This window comes from Cricetulus griseus, chromosome 4, assembly GCF_003668045.3.
Source record: "Cricetulus griseus strain 17A/GY chromosome 4, alternate assembly CriGri-PICRH-1.0, whole genome shotgun sequence".
NCBI classification, from domain to species: domain Eukaryota; kingdom Metazoa; phylum Chordata; class Mammalia; order Rodentia; family Cricetidae; genus Cricetulus; species Cricetulus griseus.
This window is the reverse complement of record NC_048597.1, coordinates 229,769,296-229,793,730: the sequence shown is the minus strand read 5'-3', so window position 1 is coordinate 229,793,730 and position 24,435 is coordinate 229,769,296. Positions and strand designations below refer to the sequence as shown.

Genomic DNA, 24,435 nt, shown 5'->3' with positions numbered 1-24,435 from the left:
CTAAAAAGGGAACCTATCGGTTTAGCAAGGGAGAAAGAGTGGGTTGGGCAAGACCTGCCAGAGCCAGGTTTGCCACGCTTGGGCCTGTTAAAAGAGTCCTTCAGTTTCTGCCAACGGTCTGCCTAAAAGACTAAAAATTAACAGAAGAAGCGAAATAAGGCCGGTATGTAGTTCAGCAACTCCACTCTTAGAGGGCCATACATAGTTAAATTCCAAATGTTTCAGATGACCACAGACCTCCAGGGAAGATCATGGAGAAACCCGACAGATTACCTGACTGACCGCTGCGTCAGAAGCTGAAAAGCAGGATCCTTGTGAAACAAAGGGTCAGCAACCGTCATTTGCTTAGGCAAGATTGATTAGCGCATCGTGAGGTCTCAGGGTTTTACTACCGGTGGGTCAGGAGGCCATCTGATTCCCAGCCCTCCCCTCAAGACAAAGGGCCTCCCAGGAACCCATGACCCTGGTCACATACTCAACGGTCAGAGGGTCGCAGCCCTCCCTCAGCTTGTGGTTTTTGCCTTTAAAAAACGCCTGTGCCTGGAGATCTGGGTTTCTCTCTAGCCTGCGTGCTGAGGAGGCCCATTTGTACAAACGTTCACCATTCATTAAAGCCTCTTGCGTGTTGCACCAACTGGACTGGACATTGAGTTCTTGGGCGTCCGTCCAGGTTGGAGATTCCTCAATCTGAGGGTCTTTCAGCCAGGCTGAGATGGTTTATTCAATACAAAGGAAGAGAAAAGCTCCTCCTCAACAGCGCCTCCAGGACACACTTCCTCTTCCAGATAAAGCTCTTATCCGCCGACAGAGGGCGAGACACAGGAAGCACGCCAGCCACCTCGCCTAGCCAGGAGCGCGAGCTGAGCCTTGCCAGGGCAGCCAGGGCGGATCCGGGCAGAGAGCAGCTGAGATGGCATTCCTCCGGCTTTGCTAGAGAGTCCCCAGAAGGCATACTTCCGCTGTCCTAGAGAGGCCACGGCGAAGTGGACCCACAAGTGCACCCGCACCGCCGCCATCCGGGGAGTAACGTGAAGGTTCCGGCGTCCGTTGGTAAGCGGCCGGGAGAGCGGGTGCACCACCCCGAGCGGCGGGGCACGGTGTGCGGTGTCCTGACCCCGAGGAGATGCCGCGGCCCAGGTGGGTTCTCGGCGCTTGGAGCGGTGCCGCCCAGCAGCCTGGGTCCCTCAGAGTCCGGCCTCCGCCATTGTGACGGGCTCCGGACTTGTTAGCAGAAACTCAGCGCGTCGGCCCGCGCCTAGCCGTGCGGGTCGGTTAAAAACAACAGAACAGAGCAGGAAAAGGCCCTTCTACGGTGTCTGAGATAGGATGCTCGACGGCTTGGCCTGTGGCTCGGGTCACAGACTCTTGCCCTGCTTCTGAGGATGCTGAGGCATTTTAAGACCGGGAACCTGGGCGATTTAATGACCCTTTCTCCCAATTATTAAAGTAAAATAAATAAATAAATAAATAAATAAAAAGGATAACGTTTTATAAGCCGGGAAGGACGCGTTTGAAATTAAGCTTTGATACGCCCTTGAGGAAAAAAAAGTGCTCACAAGCCCCAGCCCCAAATTTTCTGTGGCTTCTGGTATCCATTAGTTATTAGTTTATATAAGCATTTTGCGGCGCCAGAGCTGCTTGAGAGAAAAAATGATGGAGAAGATGGAAAGGAACTGATGGGAACCCCATTTTGCTTTCGCTGACTCCATTTTGTGAGCTTCCTCTTAACTGCTCCGCAGCCGTGCTGAGTTTCATTCTTGACCAGGCATGCCCCAGGAAGTCATTGTTCTAATCAGCTAAGCTTTGGAGACCTATGTTAAAGAAACTTTGAGACTTGTGCCACCGGCTCTGCCCCTGGTATAATGCAATTGTGGTCTTTGGTTTTATAAGCCCTAACCTGCCTCTCTCGGGTGGAGAATCTGGCTGGTAATACCCACCGGCCTGAAACGTGATATGTGGACCACACTGGCCTCCAACTCCTAGAAATGCTCCTGTTTTTGCTTCCTGAGTGCTGGGATTAAAGGCGTGTGTCGCCACACCTGGCCTGCAACTTATTTTTGTGTGAGTGCATGTGTATACATGGGGCAGTGAGCATGTGGGGATAGAATAACTGTGGGCTTCGCTGGTTGCTGTGTTGGCTCCTGTGATCCAACTAAGGTTCAACTGAACTGCGGTTTTGACACTAAACTTTACCTGGTAGGCTCATTACCAAGCATAGCCATTGTAACGACTCAGGGATTACGCTGGCCTGCCCCTGGAATGCACTCAGTACCCTGGTCAACCCAGGGTTCCATGAGTACTAGTTTGCACGTTGGTGCAATGGACCCCTTTAAAAGAAAAGACCTCCGCCCATTTACTCTCTTCTTTCCTGCAGTTCCCCTGGGGCAGACAAGACTTTTCATGTCTCCCTCTTCTCTTTTGTCCCCTCTCTGTGTCTCTTTACCTCTTTTGTCCCCCCCCCCCCTTTTAATAAAACTTCTCACTAAGCTCTGTCTGCCTGAGGTGTTTGTCCCCTGCCTTGGTCATCCTCGTCTGCCATGGAATCTGCAAAGGTTCCCCATGCGCTTTATTCTAGCAGCCATACCATTCAGACCTTGATAAAAACCATTTAATTTAGTGTATAAGTGTTTTGTCTACATGTGTATCTAATCACCATGTGTGTGCCTTGTGCCTATGGAAGCTAGAAGAGGGTGTCTGATCCCTTATGCCTGTAGTTACAGACAGTGGTGAGCTCCCACGTGGGTCCTGTGGAAGGAGCAGCCAGTGATTTTAACTACAGTGCCATGTCTCCAGCCCCCAAGGTTTTGACTTTTTTTTGAAGCATTTCATTATTTGCAATTTTAGAATGTTCTTGTATCTGATGTTTTCTTGTTCTTAGGTAGGGTTGATGTGTCCTTGTTACTGGCATTTGTCAAATTTCACCACTTGAGAATTTCTGTGTTTAACTCTGTGATCTGTGCTGTTTTGGGGGAAAATTTTTTGAGTTCTGTGTTGGCTCTCCTTTATTCACTTCCTGGCTGGGCCATGGGGATGCATAGGCCTTTAGTCTCAGCACTCTGAAGACAGAGGCCAGCCTGTGAGTTCAAGGTCAGCCTGGTCTACAGAGTTCCAGGACAGTCAGGGCTACACAGAGAAACCCTGTCTCAACAACAACAAAAAGTAAAAACCAAACCAAAACAAAACCATTCACTTCTTGGTTAACGTCTTTCCTATGTTAATGAGTATTGTGTTTCTTTTCATTTTCTTGTACATTTCTTACTGGCAAGCCTTGTGAGGAAGATTGCCCTCTCCTTGCTTTGTTGCTTTTGAGACAGTCTCAGCTATCCCTGGCTGGCCTGGAACCTACTCTGTTGTCACAAAGATCTGCCTGCCCCTGTCTCCTTAATGATGGGACTAAAGGCAGGCATGCCACTATGCTGACTTGACTGTTCTTGTTTTTTAAAATTTGATCAGTTTATATTGGTGTGTACTTCCCACCCCACTTCCTTGTTTTTGTTTTGTTTGAGACAAACAAAACAAAATTCAAGCTGGCCTTGAATTCCTTATCTTCCTGCCTCCACTTCCCAAGTACTGGGATAATAGACATTCATTGTCATGCCTTGCCTGCTTAAATTATCTTTTGTTTTAAAATTTAATGTGTGTGTGGATGTGTGGGTGTGCATGATGTGTCTTTATGGGTGTGGAGTCAGTTCCCTCTACCTTACATGGATCCTGGGGATGGTGAGGCAAGCACTTTTTACCTGTTGGGCTACCTGCTCCTGCTCTGCTTAAGTAAGTATATAGCTTTGTCGTTTGCTAATTTCTGATATTGCAAAACACTTGTATTTTCTGTATCCAGCTTGACGTCAATCTCTTCAGAGCCCCGATTACTTTTTATTGGAGAATGGTATTTAGAACCTGAGTTTTGGATACTCTGGGTATGAAGATATTCGTCGTCATCTTATTCTAGATTTATTTCTGTGTGTGTATGCAAATGTGTATGTGTGGTTATGCATGCTTACATGTACATTCAGAGTCCAAAAGAAGAGCAGTCCCTTGGAGCTGGAGTTAATAGGCAATTGCATGACACTTGGCTTGTTTTGTAGGTGCTGGGGTCAGAACTTCATAATTGCATATTGAATGCTCTTGACTGCTGAGGCATTTCTCCAGTCCCATGTAATTTTACCACATAACATTGTTACATCAATATCAATATTATGTGAAGAATTTTAAACATGTAACTAAAACAGTCCATGAAGGCTCTGCCTTCCAGTAGCATTATAGGCTAGGACCAAGCCTTCAGTATATAGGCCTGAGGAGGACATTACAATCCAAACTGAGGCCGGGTGGTGGTGGCTCAAGCCTTTAGTCCCAGTATGTGGGAGGCAGAGGCAGGCGGATCTCTGGTCTACAGAGCTAGTTCCAGGACAGCTAGGGAGTTACACAGAGAAACCCTGTCTCGAAAAACTTAAAAAAACAAAAACAAAGTGTACACTTGGGTACTGAGGCAGGACAATCATTAATTTGAGGCCAGTTAAGGCATATAGCAAAATGCTGTCTCAAAAACAGGAAGAAGGAAGACACTAAAGAGCAAAACTATAGTATAGTATGTGAATTCACAAGCTTGATTTTTCCTTTTTTTTTTTTTTTTTTTTTTTGTGGCTGTTGTCTGTTCTATTTCCATATATGCTTACTTTCCATTAATCTCTGTGTTTGTTCCAGTACCACATTGGCTTGCTTCCTGAAGCTATAAATCTTGAAATCAAGTAGACTGGGCTGACGAGATGACTTAGTGGGTAAAGGCTCCTGAGTTTGGTCCTTGGAACCCATAGGATAGCGAGTATGGACTCCTGTAAGTAGTCCTCCAGCCTCTGCATACATAAGCACCCAGACACACAAAATAAAAATGTAATGAATTCAGGTATATCTATTTCTTCTACTTTGGTTTTCAAAGTAATTTTTTTTTAGCTAATCCAGTCCCTTTGCCTTTCAGGATAAATTGTAGTATCATGGTGACATCTTTTCTCTTTTTCTCCCAGTGGTTCTGGGGACTGAATCCAGGGACTTGTACACGCTAGACGATTGCTCTACTACTGGGATATGACCCCACCTCCTCTCCCTCCCATCTTCCTGAGATTTTGCTACAAATTGAACCAAATATCAGTGTGAGAATTGATAGCTTTTCATGCCATGTCTCCAGTACATGAGTGTAGGTGTGGTGTGCCCGTCTACTTATTTAGATTCTTTTGTCAGCCCCTTGTGTTTTCGAGCCTTATGCGTATCTTAACTGTATTCAGGGATACTTTATTAGCTTTCCGCCCTAGGTCTCAGTCTGTGTATGTACTCACGCACATGTCTTCTCACACGTGTGAGATGAGATGTGATGGCTCACAAATGATCCCTATAAGCATTTCAATGGCTTGGATGGATTATGGCACCCGCCAAATAATACTGAGTGTTACAGCTCGAGCTTGGACGGAAAGGTATTCTGGCACTCGGGAGCCAAGGAATACCACAGGTCACAGTAAGCATAACAGCTCACAGCCCTGCTTGAGGGAAAGGCTTCCCCAGTGTATCAGCTCTGCTCCTGTAGGAGAGGGTTTCTCCGAGAAGTTGTTAAAATTCTACTCCAGTCCCCCAGAGAGTGGAGTGTAACAACTCTGCTTAGCATGGGGAGGGTTGCCAGGTCTAAAAGTGTTACAGCCCTGATCTGTTCTGCTCAGGGTCCTCTGTGCTCCAGCGAAAGAAGGTCTCACCCAAACCTCACTCGAGATTTATTGGGAGGGAAGAATCCAGGACAGTGGCTGCCCTCTGCCAGGGTGGCAGAGGACAGCTGGGCAGCCCAAACAGCCACAAGCTGAGCAGACACAGGGTTTATATAGGATAGGGATTCTTAGGAGCCGGAGTTTTTCTAGGGTGGGAACTGGTTGGTCAGATTTCAATCCCTGAGTTTAGGATGGCTAGATCTCCTGCTCAGGGATTGGTTAGTTTTCTGCACTAGTTTAAGGTCAGATTTGGCTCTGGTTTCAGGGCCAAAATGTGTTTCTTTCACTGGTCCTTTTTAGCCTTTTGGCTCTAGTTTTAGAGCCAGGGTGTATTTCTTTCACTGGCTCTGATTCCAGGGACAAAGTGTATTTCTTTGGCACTGGTTTCAGCGTCAAGGTGCATTTCTTGGGTTCTGCTCAGGGTGTGTTTCTTTGGCTAGCCCCCTTTCCCCTACATTCCCCACCTATAGGACTTAGCTGCATCATGCACTATGGGTACCATTTTCTTATCTGTTTTCTTCTGAACAGGAATGTTGGCTATTTCAGTCTCTTACCAGTGACTTCTGATGACTTTGCAAATAACATTGTGCGCTACCATGCTGAGAAGATACTCCCAAGGATGCAGCAGTGATTCAGTAAAAGCAGCAGACGTGTTTTGTGTTTATCTGGGTGACCCTGACAAGAGCAATGCCTCCAGGCAGGTGTTACGCTGCCCATTCAGCTCAGGCTTCCAGGGAACACCTTCGTACAGTAAAGAAAGAAGAGGAGGAAGATGGCTATACTTTGGTTCGGACGCCCCGGCCACAGACACTTAACCGCCCTGGCCAGGAGCTATTCCGTCAGCTCTTTAGGCAGCTTCGCTACCATGAGTCTTCTGGGCCCCTGGAAACTCTGAGGCGGCTCCAGGAGCTCTGCCGCTGGTGGATGAGGCCTGATGTTCTTTCCAAAGCACAGATGATGGAGCTGCTGGTGCTGGAGCAGCTCCTGAGCATCCTGCCTGCGGAGCTGCGCATGTGGGTACAGCTGCACTGCCCTGAGAGTGGCGCGGAGGTGGTGGCTCTGCTGGAAGAGTTGCAGAGGGATCATCATGGAATACCACTGAAGGTAGGTGACACACATAAGTTCTGCCTGCCCTTTCAGAGATGAGAAATGTACGAAAGCTTCCCCTTGTTAGTTCTCTTAACATCTGAGCATTTGAGAATGGGACTCTGATTGTGAACCATTCAGCAAGGAGCTCTTTATGCTTTACACAAGAAGACCACCTCTAGAATAGGATCAGCAGGTATTAATAAATCATTAATAAAATTACCTTATGGAGCTAGGCAGTGGTGGTGCATGTCTTTAATCCCAGCACTTGGGAGGCAGAGGCAGGCGGCTCTCTGAGTTTGAGGGCAGTCTACAGAGTGAGTTCCAGGACATCCAGGGCTGTTAACACAGAGAAACCCTGTCTTGAAAAAAGACAAAAATCATAAAATTAGCTTATGGATACAGTGGTTTATATTATAGAAAGTCCAGCTCCATGTCTGTCTTAGTTAGGGTTTCTGTTGCTGTAGAGAGACACCATGAACCGTGTCAACACTTACAAAGAAAAACATTTATTTGGGGGTGGCTTACAATTTCAGAAGTTTAGTAAGTTTAGTCCATCATCGTGGCCATGGCAGAGCATGGTGTTGTGCAGGCAGACACGGTGCTGCTGAAGGAGCAGAAAGTGACAGTGGCATACAGTGCCATTTCTATTCTGATAACACTACATCTCGTAACAGTTGCATTTTTATTCAATGACCACACTCCATTCCCTGGCTCCCCTAGGCTGGTAGCCATACAGAATGCATTGAGTCCGACTTCGAAAGTTCCTATAGTCTTTGACAATTTCAAACTTGTTTACAAGTTCAAAGTCTCTTCTGAGACTCATGCAGTCTCTTAACTGTAGTGCCCTATAAAATAAAAAACCAGATCACATACTTTTAACATATAATGGCACCAGGATGTACAGTGTAATTCTAAAAGGGAGCATAGTGAGGAAATACTGGAGCAAACCAACTGGGCAAACTCCAAACTGCCTCTCCATGTCTGATGTCAAAACACTGCAAATCTACAGCTCCTTTCAGCTTTGTTGACTGTGACACACTTCTCTCGGGCTGGTTCCACTCGCAGCTAGCTGCTCGCATGGATCCCATGGCTCTGGCATCTCCAACGTCGTGAGGGCCACCCTCACAGCTTCATATAATGGCCTTTTTAGGCCTCCATTCAGGGATACCCTTGGCACATGCCTGGCCTCAGTAGTTTTCCTTAGTTGTTGATGGAGATTCCATAACCCTTTTCTTCTATCCTTGACTCTAAACCCAGAACCATGTGGCTGAAGCTGCCAAGTTCTGCTGCTCACTGGGGCTGGAACATGGCCCCCTCATTCAAATACATCTTCATCAGCTTTCTGTTTCGATGGTTACCTGGTGTCCCTTTTCTCCTTGAACTGTACGTTTTGTATTGTTTCCTTGCTCAGCTTGCTCCTTCTCATTATAGATCTTCATAGGAGTGAACACTAATAACCACAGGACAGAATCAATACAAGGCTGTTTTGAGATTCCTCTGCCAAATGAATTAATCCAAAACTCTTGTTTAGCCTCAGGCAAACTTTTTGGACAAGGGCAAAACCCAGCCACATTCTTTGCCAAAATATCACAAGAACAATTGAAGGCGAGAGGATATAATTATATCACTAGACCCAAGATAAATGATAAATGGGTATTTATTGGGGACAAATACACAGAAAAATGCAGAACCACCAGCGCGTTTCCCTGCTCTCCCTACCAGGTCTGCTGACCCACCAGAAAGAGCATGCAAAGGAAAGCCATGCCTCAAGCTCCTCTCTTTCCGCTTCCATCGGCCTGAAGCCACACCCAAAGTGGCCACCGTTTCAGGTCCACAGACCAGATGCCTACAAACAATCTCTAGGCAACATACTAAAATTATCTCCTCTTGTTAGAACCCCAGAAAAACTCAGGTATCTGGGGTCCCAGGCCACGACGGTGGTCACCCCAATCACCAGGCAGATTCAAGAGCTTGCTGCAAACTGCATGAGGCTTTATTGTTTTTTAACGAGCTAACCCCATGTTAGCTCGGGTCTTTCACCCACCCTCCATGGCGGATGGCTAGCAAAGACAGCTCCTAGGGGCTGCGTAGAGATCTTATAGGGCAGCGTAAGGGGAGTATCTAGGGGTACGCACAGGCTCAGGATTGGTGTGCCTTCATGCTTGGAGGGCTTGCTCTGTGTTGATTGGCCAACTGGTTGTTATGGCCCATAGGCCCTCCCAGGGTGGTTGCTATGCTCTGAGCATCATTGCTGTGCACTTATCCGTAAAGCACACCCAGTGCAGTAAAGCATAGCGCCATCAGCTAATTTCTGATTGGTTCCTTGCCACGAGGCAGGGATCAGACTTTCTAGTGACTAGGACAAGGTCAAACAAGCATGTGTTCAGCTGTTATGGCTGCCGACAGGTGCAGGCATCTGACCTTAGTGACTAAAACAAGGTCAGACAAGCTGTTATGGCTGCCGAAATGGGGAGCCGGTCCCTTCACTCTGAAACCTCTTTACATAGGCACCACTGTTGAAATCACCATCAACACCACCATTCTTCTACTAGTATGGCCCATTAAACACCACTCAAAGTCTCCAAATCCACATTCCTCCAAACAAAAGCATGGTTCCCTGCCTTTCACAGTAATACCACCACTCCCTGATAACCACTCCCTGTCTTAGAAAAGTTTCTGTTGGTATGAAGAGACACCATGACCATGTCAACTCCTATAAAGAAAAACATTTAATTAGGGCTGACTTACCTTTTTAGGGGTTTAGTCCATTATCATGGTCATGATGGAAAGCATGGTGGCGTGCAGGCAGGCATGCTACTGTAGAAGGAGCTGATTTGGTTCAAGACTAACCATAGCCTTGTATAGTGGTAGGGGCAGAAGCGGGGACCGAAAGGAGTCAGTAATCTTGAAATCTGAATGGAAGAACACAAAAGAGCAGTCTGCATGTAGTAATATGTTTCCTTTTCAGAGGGTTTTGGGGGGTTGGCTCAAGGACTGGATGGGCATCCCTGGGCTAGGAAATTGGAAGACCTCAATTTTAAGCTTTATTGTATAGCCTAATATTCTTAGACATACTGTTGTGGACTTCCTGCCTCCACCCCCCAGGGAAGATCACAGTTTGTGATCACTTGAAAGTCTTTGAGCTGGCTGGTGACCACACGTGGGTATTTGGGACCCAAGTGTAATTCCGAGCCTTTCTCAGGGTTTGTATTTGAGCATGAAAACTACACCTTGGCTGGAAGATCCCCAGGTCTTTTTGCTAAACAGGTAGTTACAAGAGCCAAAATATATGACTAGCAAAAATGGCAGTCACACTGATTTTTGCAAAGAGCCTGTCTAGTCACTATTCTATTGCTGTTGAAGAGGTACCATGACCAAGGCAGCTCTTATAAAATAAAGTGTTTAATTGGGAGCTTGCTTACAGTTTCCAGGGTTTAGTACATTATCACCACAGTGGGTAGCATGGCAGCAGGCAGGCAGACATGGCGCTAGAGAGCTGCATCCTGATCCATAGGTAGAGCCTGGTGTGGGCTTTTGAAACCTCAAAGCCCACCCCCAGTACCGAACTTATCCTTTTAATCCTTTCAGATAGTGCCACTCTGAGGTGACTAAACTTTTAAGTGTATGAACTTTATCCTTGAGTTGTTTTTCTTCCTGGGATTGTTGGTTTTTGTTGTTGTTGCTTTGTTTTGTTTTTTGATACTGGCACTTCGTAAGAAAAATTTCATCGGAGATACCATAGTCAATCTTTCAGTACCTCAGCATATTGAGAAAGAAATCCAAAAGTTATCTGATCAAGAGGATTTGTTCAGTATCTGTTTGAGGGCTTTACAATGTGCTTAGCCCTAATTCCTAGTGCAAAGAAGCAGAACTGACCGTGTCCAGGCCTGTCAGCAAAGTGCTATCAGCTAGGTTGCTGTCTGTATTCTTCTTGTTCCCTTTGCACTCAGGAAACTGGTCTTTGCCTTTTGAGTTTTTTGTTTATTTGTTTGGTTTTGAGACAGGGTCTTTACATATCCCTGGCTGTCCTGGAACTCTGTAGACTAGGTTGGCATTCAACTCACTGAGTTCTTGCTTTTGCCTCCTGAGTGCTGTGATTAGAGGTGTGTGTCACCACATCTGGCTCCTTTTGAGTTTTTTTAAAAAAATATTTATCATTTTTTAGGCTTTCAATTTTAAATAAAACATGAGTCTATATGCATAATTCATGCATTGAAAATTACTAATGTTTCTGGTTTCTCTCAAGTGTATTACAAAAATTAAATCAAGTAACCCTCGATCATAGTCTACAAGTAGTAAATGGTTTAATAAATCAACATAAGTAATGCTTATTAAAACAGAAAACATTTCTGTCTTTTTAAAAATTTGAAAGTGCATTTGCCATTTTTACCAAAAACAATATGGCTGTTCAGAGGGACCTGATAGTAATTTATAAAATGATGTAAGAAGAGCATGGCTTGGTTATGATTAGCTCATTTAGGGCAAGATGTAAGGTTTTAGTCTTTGTCCTCTGTTGTTCAGTGGCCTCAATCTAAGGCTTGTTCACATCTGTGAAGAAAAGTATCAGCCATTGTGCCAGGAAGACTGTGCTAATTTCATTACCTGGAGCCAGCCTTCTGTACTCACTTATACGTTACGGAAAGCCTTGTCTCAGAGACAGAGTTGCTTGAAGTATAAGAGCAAAGCCCTCTTTGCAAAATTAACATTGTCTTTCTAATGGTGGTAACTGTTTTGTCAGGTTTACAGTGTGAAAGCTAGCCTTCTCCGAGGCACTGTACATTTCAGTATACTTGTCTGGATCTCTACTGTACACCATTGTTCATTCTTACTCCCTTCATTTCTTGTCTCTAGGCCAGGGGTCAGATAGGCAGCGATGGACAGGTTTCACTGTGGCATTTCACTGAGGATTTCTATTACTGACTTGCCAAATGCATCCTATTAAGTGGGAACCTCACGGTCTCTCCCTGGTGGAGGGAAGTTGTGGAGTGAGAGGTTTCTCTGTTGTCTTTCTCTTTGGGTCCCTTCTGACAGGAAATGATGAAAGGGCCTGAGTGTGCTTTCTGAAACCTATTGGAATGTCCTCATACTGTTTTCTTGTTGGCAGGACCCATGCCTTTCTCAGAACCCTGATGTGCATTGGATAGGCACCGGAGCTCTGCAGTCTGCACAGATATGGTCCCCTCGCAAGAACAGTTCTGCTCCAAAGGACCATCTGGAGCCTCCACATAAAATAGGCGTTTGTAACTTCCTGCCTGGGCAAGATGGTACTCACTGCCTAGACTGTAGCTTTATGTTATACCTCCTGTGTTTCCGTTACTGTTGTTTTGTTACCGTCTATTACCTCACAAGAATCTTTTGTCACCTAGTACCATGCTCTCTTGAATGCCTCTCGGGTTCATGTCCGGTTGGCTTCTTCCATTGCCCCTCCACTCTCCCTCCCTTTTCCCTTCCCGACAGACACTGAGGACAGGTCTGTGCATCTTGAATTGCAGTCTGTCTGCTTGTAGGTCCAGGAGTCCTCTAGGAGTGAGGAGAGTGGGCTTCTTGGGTGTCTACAGCTTGACAACTCTCTCATAGTTGTTTTCTCCTTCAGATTCTCCTACTGTCTCAGTGCCTACCCATTTCCAGACAGAAGAGAGCACAGGATACCAGGTAACGACCAGAAAGCCTTTGGTAACCCAGCTCTAGGTGAGCCAGGTGGCTTTGGCTCTTTCTTGGTGTCTCAAGCATTGCTGCTGTATGGGTAATGCAGCTTTCTTCATCCTGGGTTGTCTTGACTTCATATTCAGACACCAGAGCTTTCTGCTGGGTGATAGTCTTTCACCTTTGCCAGATTTATCTGGTATTAATTAACTCTGTCAGCCCATGATCAGCTCTAAGTCATGGTTTTTTTCAGGAAGCTTTGACTTTCCAGGATGTGACGGTGACCTTCTCGAAGGAAGAGTGGGGGTATTTGGACTCAGCTCAGCGCAAACTTTATCGGGATGTTATGCTGGAAAATTATGGGAATGTGGTTTCTGTTGGTAAGTCTTTAGCATCCCTAGCAACCTTCACTTTTGCCCTTTTTTTAATTATTAAAAAAGAAATTCATTTGTGTGCATGGATGTGTATGCTTTTAGCTGCTTGCATGCCACAGCTCATGTGGTCAGAAGAGAACTAGTGAGAGTAGCTTCTGTCCTTTCCACCATGTGGGTCCTGTGAGTCAAACTGAGGCTAAGCTTGGCAGCAGTGCCTTAACTCACTGAGCCATCTTCACTGGTCTTTTATAACGAGTAGAAAGGGATCTAGCCTTAGATTTGGCTCTTAACCACCAACCTTATTACTTAATCCATTAGTAAACTATCCCTCTTGAATAATGGAAATTGCAGTGTCTGTCATGTGGGCTTATTGAAAAGACTGAGACTGTTGTAAGTTCCAGGTCGATCTAAGCATTTAAACATGGTTAACTGATACAGCCAGCTGAGTAGTCGTATACTTCTCACCTTTGGAGAATACTTACTGTTGTTTGATTTATTTTTATTATATGTGTACAGGTGTTTTGTTCTTATGCCACCTGCATGTTGTGCTCATGAAAGTCACAAGAGTGACTCAGATCCCTATAGGAACTGGAGTTAGAGATGGTTGTGAGCCACCACGTGGATGCTGGGAACTAAACCAGGCCCTTTGGATGAGCAGCCAGTGCCCTTTAACTGATGAGGCATCTTTCCAGTCCCTTCCTTTGGAGAATCCCTGAAGCCCCTGTGACCTTTTTCAGCCTCTTTTCTCTCTGCATAGGGCAGCAGTTCTCAACCTGTGGGTAAACCTCTCTCTCCAAAAATATTTTCGTCACGATTCATAACGGTAGCAAAATTATAGTTATGAAGTAGCAGTGAAAACAATGTTATGGCTGAAGGTCACCACAACATGAGGAACTGTATTAAAGAGTCACAGCATCAGGAAGGTTGAGAACCACTGGCTTAGAACTATCAGAAATGACTGGCCAGGCATCGTGTCCTAGCTTCTTCCATTTGTTTTCCGGGTCTTCCCTCCTCTTGTATGTGGCCTGTCTTCCTTCCCATCGAATTAATTCCCTTCTTTCCCGCAGTGGGGTCATTTCCCAAACCTGCTCTGATATCTTGGTTGGAAGCAAGGAAGCCACGGGCCGTGAATATCTGCAAAGTTCAGCCTAAGAGGGATTCAGATACTGCCCCTGAAGGTGAGTGAGTTCTATAAAACCCATCATGTCCTGCCCCTCTTAAATTGACTCTTTTCTTTCATATGGTGAAATACATCACTAGGGACGGACATGCTCCATTATTGGCTGGGAGTTACTAAGGGGTGCTTGGCCTATGGTAGGCCATTTCTTTCCAGCCTTGTCCCTTTCCTAGCATCTCAGTATGAGTTCTTGCTTGTTACAGGGCTTCTCTGTTCTCTTTTCCACTCACTTACGATGTTTCTTATTTCTGAGTCTGCGTCAACTCCTGCATTACCTGTACTCATCCTGCATTATTCTTAGGAGCATCCATCCCATTCTGGTTCTTCACTGTTTGATTCTTCTTTCTATGATGGGCTTGATATCCAGTTCTTTGGGTCAGGCCTTTCTTAGAGTCTTGAATCTCGGCTTTGGGAGCTTTTGTCCGGTGGTCCTGTGCCATGATTTTTCTCTACTGGCTTGCTAGTAATATTCTTCCTTGGCTCTTTTTATTGCCCTCCTGGATTTGATTTCTGTGTCTCTCTGCCCGCTATATCTGGCCCTTCCTCTTCCCTTTCCTGTTATTTGAGATAATTTTCATGGTTTTGCCATAATCTTGACTCTTGGAAAAAGGTGATGACAGGCAAAATTCTTGCTAACACAAACCATATTTTATAGCTTCTTGTTACCTTCATTAGTTGCAAGTATGGGGGGTGGGGAGATACATTTTTTTTTCTTTTTTGTTTGTTTTTTGATTTTTTTTTTCCCCCTCCAGGAGGTAAGCCCCAAATTAAGTCACACAAGTTCATCCTGAAACAGGACCCCTCAGAGTACACAGAAACCATTTCTCTGCCATCAGTATGTCCTGAGACAATTGTTTCTGAGGGAACAGGGCTCAAGGAATCTTCTGAACAGAAGAATGGGCCACAGAAGCCCTGTGGAAGCCCCATACGAGTGAAAGGAGCTGACATCAGTAATAAGACAGAAGACTCTGAAGGACTGGGCAGCAGTGATGCTCTTGATGCAAAACATGTTCAGTGTGTGAGTGTTTCTAAGAAAAAGCAACCCTTTAAACAAGGCCTTGATAGACGCTTCAGAAGAAGATCACACCATTATAACAGGAAATGTGGGCTGAGAGATACAGTTGAGAGATTTGGTGTCCATCAGAGTATTCGTATGAGACTAACAGAGAGCGAGGACACAGACAAGAAGGGCTTCATCCTTAGCTCTCATCACCAACAGGAGCACAGTACTCATGCCATGAGGGTGTACAGATGCCCTGATTGTGGGAAGACCTTTAGTAAACGTTCCCATCTTGAAGATCATCAGAGATGCCATTTTGAACATAAACTGTTTAAGTGCAGGGTGTGTGAGAAAGCCTTCAAGTGGCGTTCAAACTGTGTGCGACATGAGAAAATCCACACTGGAGTGAAACCTTATAAATGCAATTCATGTGGGAAAGCTTTCCAACGTCTGTCAGCCTGCCGCCTGCACCAGGAGACCCATACTAAAAAGACATCTGAGTCCAGTCAGTACAAAGAAGCTCTCACATGCAGCTTGGATCGCAATCATTTGACAAACAAGGATGAGGAGAAACAATTGAACTGCAGGCATTGTGGGAAATCCTTCAGCTGTAAGTCCTATGTTCTTGAACACCAAAGGATCCACACAAAGGAGAAACCTTACAAATGTACCAGATGTAGGAAAACGTTTCGGTGGCAGTCAAACTTTTCTCGTCATAAGAGATCACACCTGGAACAAGAGTTCCGTAAACAAGAGAAGTGTCGAGAAGAATCCAAGCAGAATAGTAATCAGTCTCAGGATTGTGGGAAAACTTTTACGAAAAAGAAACCACTCATTGAACGCCGGAGGATTCGAAAGAGGCAGAAAGCATACCAATGTACTGAGTGTGGGGAAACATTTACCTATAGGTCAGCTTGTATTATTCACATGGAGAATCATGCTATGGAAAGAAATCCTGCTAGCCAGAGCACAGTGTTTCACATTCCTCAGAGCAGTCACAATGCAAAAGAGCCTTACAAATGTAAATACTGTGGCAGAATGTTCCGAATTCGCTCATTCCTTCTCATTCATCTGAGAGTTCACACTAGAGAGAAGCCCTATCAGTGCAAGGAGTGTGGGAAAGCCTTCCGATGGAGTTCCAATCTCTCCCGACATGAGAGGAAACACTCTTTGCAACAGCAGTGTGATTACCATGAAAATAGAGAGACTTCAAAGCTAGAATCAAAAATCCTCACTGGTCAGAAGAAGCCCTTTTGGTGTCAAGAATGTGGGAAAACCTTTACACGTAAAAGAAGCCTTTTAGATCATAAGGGAATACACAGTGGAGAGAAACGCTTTAAGTGCAACCTGTGTGAAAAATCTTTTGACAGAAACTATCGTCTTGTTAATCATCAGAGGATCCATGCTACAGAGAGGCCTTTTCAATCTCGGTGGCGTGGTAAAGATCTCGTTGGGATACATGCTCGTTCTGTTGACCAGAGAGAAAACAGCAGAATAGTGCAGTTGGAACGTAGCCTGCATTCAGATAATCCTGGCTTATCTTCCTGTTGGAATGCAAGATTAAATGCTCAGGAATTAAAGCTGAGTGGAAAGAAGCCCCATAAAGGGCGTGAGAACCCTTCTGACAAGAGTTCCAGGTTCATTGCACTCCAGAAAGTACCCACTAAGAAAGGCTGCCACAAATGCAATATTTGTGAGAAAACGTTTGGCAAGCATTCACATCTCATTAGCCACAGGAGATTTCATACCAGAGAGAGGCCCTTCAAATGCAAAGTGTGCGGGAAGACCTTCAGGTGGTCTTCCAATTTGACTCGCCATATGAAAAACCATGTTAATTAAAATGGGGTCTCTGATGACAGTGGGGGCTGGGGTATAGTTCCTGGTTATATTTCTAGAGAACTTGTAGGCATTGGGAAAACCTTTGCAAAGGTCTGGCCCCCTTCTGTTTTGGGGGTTCTTGGTGTGGAACCTTTAAAAACTCAGGGACTCCTCAGTCTACCTGTTGAAAAGTGACGCTGGAGACCATTGTCTTCTGGGGGCCTTACAAATAGCGTGGCCCTTAGTTGTAGCCAAGAGTGACAGCCAGGTCTCCCTGTGTAACTCTTGCTGTGGCTAGAAAGTGTGTCTCTGTGGTCTAGTGAGATGTGTCTGCTCTGTCCTGACTTCTGCATGCACCAGACATACACATGGTTCACAGACATACCTGGAAGCAAACTACTCTTAAGTAAGAAATGCATTCAAAAAATAGTATGAGTGTTAAAAGTCTTTATTTTAAAATTGCCTCTCTGAAGGTATCTAGTTCTGCCAGGTCAGGGGTGGAGCTTTATTTTAAGTGAGCCTTGATCAGATGCGTTGGGGATACTTTTAAAACGGCTTGAGTCAAGCACTGGATGAAAGTCATACTCCAAAGTGCACAATTGCTGGGTAGGAGCCCAGCTACGGACAGTTTTGAGCAGTACAGTACTGGATGACAGCTTCTGATTGTCTTGGCAACGGTGTCTAATCTTGAACTTGGTGTGGGAAGCTCAGGCTTCAGTCGACATGGTCTTTCCACTGCTTAAGGAACTGAAGTTGTGGATGGGGAGAGACAGATGGGCTGAGTGGATGTCAGATGACATCTTGTTCACCTGGTCATTGTGGTCAGTTCCGTCCTAACTGAAGACTGTCAGACCAATGTGCAGAGAAGAGGCCATATGGGCTGTCTTAGCAATCTCTTACAAAAGTTAGGTTTTGAAAACTCAAGTGTGAAATGGGTGGAACAACTGGGATTCAGACTCCTTTGTAAGTGGAAATTAAGACAGATTGTCGGGCAGCTTGGAAAGTCTTAGGAAATTGTGAGTTTATCCAGTGAGCTTCTCCTTCTGGGATTAATGTGAAGAATGATGAGCATGAGTCAGCTCACTGCAGCAGGGTTTAGATGGTGGGACTGGCAGAATCCCATTTGCCGTCAGCAGGGCAGTGCAGAGCAGAAGGTATTTCTTTGGTACTTTGGAAAGAATTTGAAACTCAGTGTGTGGGTATATCTGTAATCCTAATGTGGGATGCTGATGCAAGAGGACCAAAAGTTCAAAGCACTTGAGGATAAAGAACAAGATCCTGTCTCAAAACAACAAGAACAAAACAATGACTACGAAGAATAATATCCTCCAATTCAGAAAACTACACTTGAGTTGCAGAAGCTGTATGTAATATACTGTTTAAATGATATTAAAGCATATTGAAAGTGGGCACATCACTTTGGTTTGGGTTTTATTATTTAAGTGGGATGGAGTATTAACTCATAGGGTGGTGGGGGGACAGTATTGAAATGCATGTGTAACATTGAGACTAGTGTCTGTTGTGTAAACATTCCTGCTGTATAATTTGCGTAATTCAAAAGACATGAAATAAGAGTGTAAAATTATGAAATGGAATGATGCGTACTAACCACTGCTCCGCTGTATTTGGGGATGAGGTGAGATCATAATGAATATATGGGGGTCACTTGTGTTCCTAAAAGTTGATACAAATACATCCTAAAGTTATGATTTAACAGGATACTATGTTGGATTCTTTCAACTGTTAAAATATGTCAAAATAAAAGAAAATTAACCATGGCCTCTGATATCTATATAATGATTATTATACAGAAGTCCCAGCTCTGCCACTCACTCGCAGTGCTGCTACTTAGATGGTCTACCTTCTATCACTGCCAGGGGTGAGGGTGCCCCTTTTTATGGGATAGGGTCTCTGGCTGTCTTGGAACTCACTATGTAGGCCAGAGATCCACCGCCCCTGTCCCTGGAGTGCTGGGATTAAAGGCGAGTGCCACCACACCTGGTCCACTTCATCTCTTAAATTTTCAATATTTTTATCTGCTAAAGTTGGAGCAACAAAAAATGGCTGTTGGTGACAGAATGGCGAAACAGCTGCAGTGTGACAATGTACACTGCAGTGCCAGTCTGAAGAAAACCAGTGTTTTCCGTGTCTCGGTACCATCTCTTAAATTATGAGATTGTGAGCTGTTTTCAATTCCTCTATTGAAACTAGGAAAAATATAGACAGTTCCGTTGATGACATGGGAATTGGGACAATGATGTTTGTTAGCCGTCCAACTTTCCTCGTAGGTGGGGAAAAAGTGAGTATTTCTGTGCCAGGTATCAGGTCTTCTAAGTTAACACTGCTAAAGATGGCAAAATTGTTATCACCCAGTGTCGATTGAAAAGCCAAAACCCATACCAACTCCAGCAGACTACCCAGATGAGGAGACCTTTACCTCACAGCTGGGCAAGCTGGGAAGGAAGTCCGGGCTCTAACTTCATAGCACATGTGGGAGGAGGGAAGTCCCACCTGTGCAACCCTTGGTTTTTGCAGAGCTTTCACTCTGCAGCCATCATAGTGGAGTCACTTCCCTCTCTTGTTGCTTAAGCCAAACTTGACCCGTGCGGGTATTCAACTTCTGTCAGTGCTGTGCAGGACTCAGCCACTGCTACACATTTAAATGTATTCAGTGCTGTCTTCAATGTTAGTTTGTGATAAGCTTTTAAATCTGTAAGAACCCTAGATTTTTCCTCTCCCTCTTCTGTGGTGAAGAGACTTCTCCATTACATCTGGCAGCCTAGAGCTGGAAACGGTCATCAGCCAAACATCTGTCAATCAGCTGGACTGCACTGGCAGCCTGGCTGCTCTGGATGCTTAACAGTCATTCTGAGGACATTCCAGTTGTAAGGACCATAGTATCTGAAAAGCCACAACTGTCCCAGGAGGCCTTGCCCCTGTCACAACCACTTTAGATAACCTTGCATTGACCTTAGGAGGCAGCTTCTCAGACTAGACATTTACAATGCCTTGAAGTTATTCTCAAAAGGAGAGCATGAACCTCCTCATTAACTTAGGAGGTGTGATGTGATTGGCACATGTGCAGTCAAGACTCTTGAGCCAGGAGGTAGTCCTTTGTAGTGCTCCCTGGTGCTGTTGTCCAGTCAAAGGCTGTGCTGATGTAGTGTGGAAACATCCCTTAGATTCCGAGAGACTAGAACTTCTGCTGTACCTCACTGCCAAATTAATAATACACCCTAAGGTCACTTAAAACTGCTTCTCCACTGTGTGTTCAGTCTGTTTAACCTGTTTTTTACATTTTTACTTTCTTTTGGTTTTTCAAGACAGGGTTTCAGGCTGGAGAGACGGTTCAGAGGTGAAGAGCACTGACTGCTCTTCCAAGAAGTCCTGAGTTCAATTCCCAGCAACCACATGGTGGCTCACAACCATCTATGAGATCTGTTGCCTTCTTCTGGTTGGCAAGCATACATGCAGACAGAACACTGTATATATAATAAATAAATCTTAAAAAAAAAAGACAGGGTTTCTCTGTGTAGCTTTGGCTGTTCTCTTGCTGGGATTAAAGGCGTGGGCCTACCACTACCCAGCTATATTTAACCTGCCTTTAAATTAAGATAACATGTAACAACCAAATTTACTTGCCTTGGCAATCATCTTTTACAATTTAAGCTTGCTGGGCGTTGGTGGTGCACACCTTTAATCCCAGCACTCGGGAGGCAGAGGCAGGCAGATCTCTGTGAGTTTGAGGCCAGCCTGGTCTACAGAACGAGTGCCAGGATAGGCTCCAAAGCTACACAGAGAAGCCCTGTCTCGAAAAACCAAAAAAAAAAAAAAAAAAAACCAACTTAAGCTAATATATAGATGTTATGTATTCTACACCTTGGACCCAGAATGCATTGCATGTATGTTTCTATGTGTGTGTGTGTATCATGTCAATAAATGCTAATAGGTTGAAAGCAACCTTGTATGAAAAATAATCTACCATAAATGCTGGAAACACCATATTGATCTTATTTGATAAGTTAATGGTTTTTTTTTTTTTTTTGGTTTTTGTTTTGTTTTGTTTTGTTTTTTGCTTAGTGTTTCTGGATCAGGTGATGTCAGTAAAGTTTAAGCCCTTGTAAAATCTGTTAAAGATCTCTGTAAAGTCTCTCATTCTTTCCCCATGTGACACTCTCTCTGTGCTGCTCAATAAGAGTGCAAAACCCTTTCTTAGAAACACACACAAGGACAGACAGTCACTAGACAGCATTTAAGCAGGTATGGACTTTACAACAGACAGACAGACAGACAGACAGGAGAGATGAAGACACAGGGAGAGAAGTAGAGAATTCTCACCCTTGCTGACACTGATGCATTTGGGGCACTCTGAGGTTATTACTGACGTGTTTCAATGGACACAAGAGACTTCTCCCAAATTGTCTGGTTTTCTCCTAAGCAGACAGAGCAGGCTGAGCCTGTTTTCTGAAGAGGATCCTCGGCAGAGAGGGATAGTGACAAGAGCACTCAGGACTGAGAGGGCACCTGAGGGTCTCAGAGAGCGGTTGGAGCAGAAGCAAGTAGGAATAAAGGTGGTGAAAACAAGGAAGGGTGGTACAAGTATAAAGTGGAGAAGGTATGTAGCCAAGATTCAAGAACATTGTAGCTGGAAGAGTTCCTGGGAGCTGCCACACTTTGAAGGTAGAGGATCCCAACACTGAAGCTCAAGAGCTGTAACACTAGCTGTTGCTCAGAGCTGTGGACTTGCCACCAAACACTAGCTCCTGCATAGAGTGGAGGATTTCACTAGCTGCCAAATGCTGGGCCTCCAACAGTGGGAGTCCAAAGCTGTAGCTCTCTAACCTGAGCACTGGAGCTTGGAGCTGTAAGTTGAATTTCCAAGGCTTGGGGTTTTACATCTCCCAAGTCTATGAGTCCATCTCATAAAGCTTTCAGAACCCAAGGACTCCAAAGCTAGAGCTGTAACTACTTTCTTGTGACTCCCAAGTGGAACAAAAGGAGACCAGCCTGCTCTTTGGATACCTGAAGGTATCTGATGAAATCAAAGAAGAAATCTGGGGTCCATTGTTGAAAAGCTAAGAGTAGCTATCAGTTTTGTGTGATGGTTGAAATGGGGACCCGAATGTAACCTAACCTGAGTAAGTTGAATGCCAGAACTTCCTTGTGAGACTCTAAAGCAAGGATCTCCAACTGTCTGACTTCTTTGATTTCCAATGTGAAAAGTTGTCTTGGGCTACATGTTAAATGCCAGTGAAAGCTGATAAGTAAAGCCCTCTGCCTTCCCTCCCATTTTATTAATGACCTTTGTGCTAGAACAGTATTGACTCATGACCACCATTGCCAGTGGGCAAAGTTGCCATGGATGCCGCCCAGTAGCAAACATCTGGGGGCATAGAGTTTTGTGATTAAGGTGCACCGCTCATGGACCCGATTGGTGAACACCACTGGGCAAGTAAGAGGAGAAAATTGCTGAGTGGGGAGTGGGTCTGTGCTGAATGTAAGCTAACCTGCCATATTGCTTGGTTACACATTTATGTTCTGGAAGAGAAGCCATGTGTCGGACTGCCAGAAAGCAAGAGCTACGGAACGTCAAGACAATGCCAAGGTCACCTCCAGGAGTTGGGCACATCTATAACAGTACCAGAGAAGCTGAGAGCAGTGGTGTGTGTTCCCCAGGAGGAATCAGGCCTGGCCAGGATAGAATGCTTTACATAACAAAGACCAGGTTGCTAGGAACACCCAGCTTCTCATATCCCCACTCTGGGGAGCTATCTGCAGACTTGGCTACCCATAACCTTCCAGCAGGTGAGCTTCAAACCCGGAATTCCTGTGGGTCAGCCTTGTAGGCCTGGGAGAGTAGGGTGGAGTGGATGGGAGGGTAACTGTACCTGTGCAAGCAGAGCCTCACAAAGAATGCAGGAGTCACCATGCTGCGGCTGGTTGGCCTGGGTGGCAAATTAAGTAGAGCGTGTTGAAGTTTCTGAAGACCTTCGCTGCTGCGTCCATTCCAAAGCATTGCTAAGCCTTCTGCAGAGTCTCCTGGACTTGCAGCCCTCCTTGCCCCTACCCCGGGGCAGCAGCATTCACATAATTCCTGAGCTTCCTATTGCTACTATAACAATTGCTGACTGACTTACTGTTATTATAGGTCTTGAACTCCTGACCCTCCTGCCTCCACCTCAAAGTGCTGAGTCACAACTGTGTGCCACCAAGCCTGGCCCTCCCTCGATTTATTGATAGATGTTTCCGTCTCAGGTTTCTACTTAGCCCCTTCCACATTCAAGTTAGGAACAGCCAGCCAGTCAAATCATTCTCTTGTTTAGACTATTATCGGGAGCCCACCAGAGAAGACCAGTCTGACAATTTACAGTCAACTGAACGTCTTGATTCCAGCTGGCTGGGATTACACTCAGGTATCTGGAACCCAGAGTGTAGCCCTAGCATTTAGAGCAAGGTTTTTTTTTTTTTTATGCAAAAACTGCACCCTGTTTTTTTGCTTGGCAGCTGCAGAGGGAAGTTTTGCACAAGCAAGCAGTTTAACAAAAAGCTAAGATAAGCAATTAGTTGGAGGCATTTCTGCACAAGCAGGCAGTTTAACAGAAGCAAAATAATAATTAGATGGGGCATCTTGACCTCAGGTTCCTAGAACAAAGTTGGGTAATTTTCCACAGGACTTTCCATCTAGGAGATAAGATACTATTTAAAGACCTAAAATGGCCTCAGCAAATGGAGGACCCTCTCTCTGCCTTGCCCTGTCACAAGTCTCCCTCACACCTGCTTCTGCATCTCTGAATCAGAGAAAAATTGCTCTTTCTGGCTCCAATGATAAGACTGAGTCACCTAGATAATGCGTGGAGATCTCTGCTTTGTAAGGTCCAAAACACAATTCTGCTTGGAAGTCCTTCTCTTCTGCCATGTAAGGAATGTAGTCACAGGTTCCAAGTGTATGGCCAATTTTGATGTATCTCTTTGCTAAGTATACGTGGTCATGTCTTAGAAAACTTAGCAAAAGCAATTTGATGTGTGTGTGTGTGTGTGTGTGTGTGTGTGTGTGTCTTACTGGGTGGGTAGCCTTGAACTCACTATGTAGTCCAGGCTAGCCTCAACTCCAGCCTCAGCTCTTAGAATTGTTGAATCCTAGAGGCCATGCCACTCTGTCTTTGTCTTCTCTCCATACTTTATTTTTCATGCCAAACAGTTTCAAGCAATAGTCATTTAATCATTGGTGCTTTCCTTATAGAATGAACTTAAAGAATGGTGTCCAGCCTGTTCAAAGAATATAGTAGTATTGAGTAGAAAATATCAGAAGTTTAGTCTTTTGCCTTCCATTGAAATTGTTGGCATACATGCATAGATATCTGACCTGGGTCAGGAAAATAGATAATATATGCTTAGTACAACATTACCCTTCATTATTCTTGGGATCGGCACCAGGATGCCAGCAGGCGCTGAGTCAGCAGATGCTCAGATTCCCCACTATAAAATGGGATTGTATTTATATGCAATGTATTCTCATCGTCTCACAAATTTAACACCATCTCTAAACCATATTGCAAATCTGGGAGTCAAAACATGAAAAAATCTGTTTAG

The 24,435-nt window shown here is 44.9% G+C and overlaps 1 protein-coding gene across 5 annotated transcripts; it reads left to right on the top strand.

Moving 5' to 3' along the window:
* Positions 1 to 886: 886 nt before the first annotated feature.
* On the top strand, positions 887 to 18,623 carry Znf445 (zinc finger protein 445). 5 transcript variants are annotated; one of them, XM_027415488.2, is made up of 8 exons: positions 887 to 1,137; positions 4,702 to 4,831; positions 6,273 to 6,848; positions 11,938 to 12,097; positions 12,427 to 12,485; positions 12,748 to 12,856; positions 13,918 to 14,028; positions 14,780 to 18,623. In XM_027415488.2, exons 3-8 carry the CDS (start codon positions 6,432 to 6,434, stop codon positions 16,864 to 16,866), a joined length of 2,943 nt encoding a protein of 980 aa, XP_027271289.1. In that variant the 5' UTR covers positions 887 to 1,137; positions 4,702 to 4,831; positions 6,273 to 6,431; the 3' UTR covers positions 16,867 to 18,623. The 5 variants fall into 5 exon arrangements, with proteins under 5 accessions (XP_027271289.1, XP_027271286.1, XP_027271284.1 ...); XM_027415485.2 differs by having other exon boundaries at positions 889 to 1,050; positions 12,730 to 12,856; XM_027415483.2 differs by having other exon boundaries at positions 889 to 1,137; positions 12,730 to 12,856.
* Positions 18,624 to 24,435: the final 5,812 nt, after the last annotated feature.

Coding starts and splice junctions, on each gene's coding strand:
- Znf445 (XM_027415486.2), top strand. CDS start 6,432: ATGCCTCCAGGCAGGTGTTACGCTGCCCATTCAGCTCAGGCTTCCAGG. Junction 12,486..12,729: donor AAGAGAGCACAGGATACCAG/GTAACGACCAGA, acceptor GGTTTTTTTCAG/GAAGCTTTGACTTTCCAGGA. Junction 14,029..14,779: donor TTCAGATACTGCCCCTGAAG/GTGAGTGAGTTC, acceptor TTCCCCCTCCAG/GAGGTAAGCCCCAAATTAAG.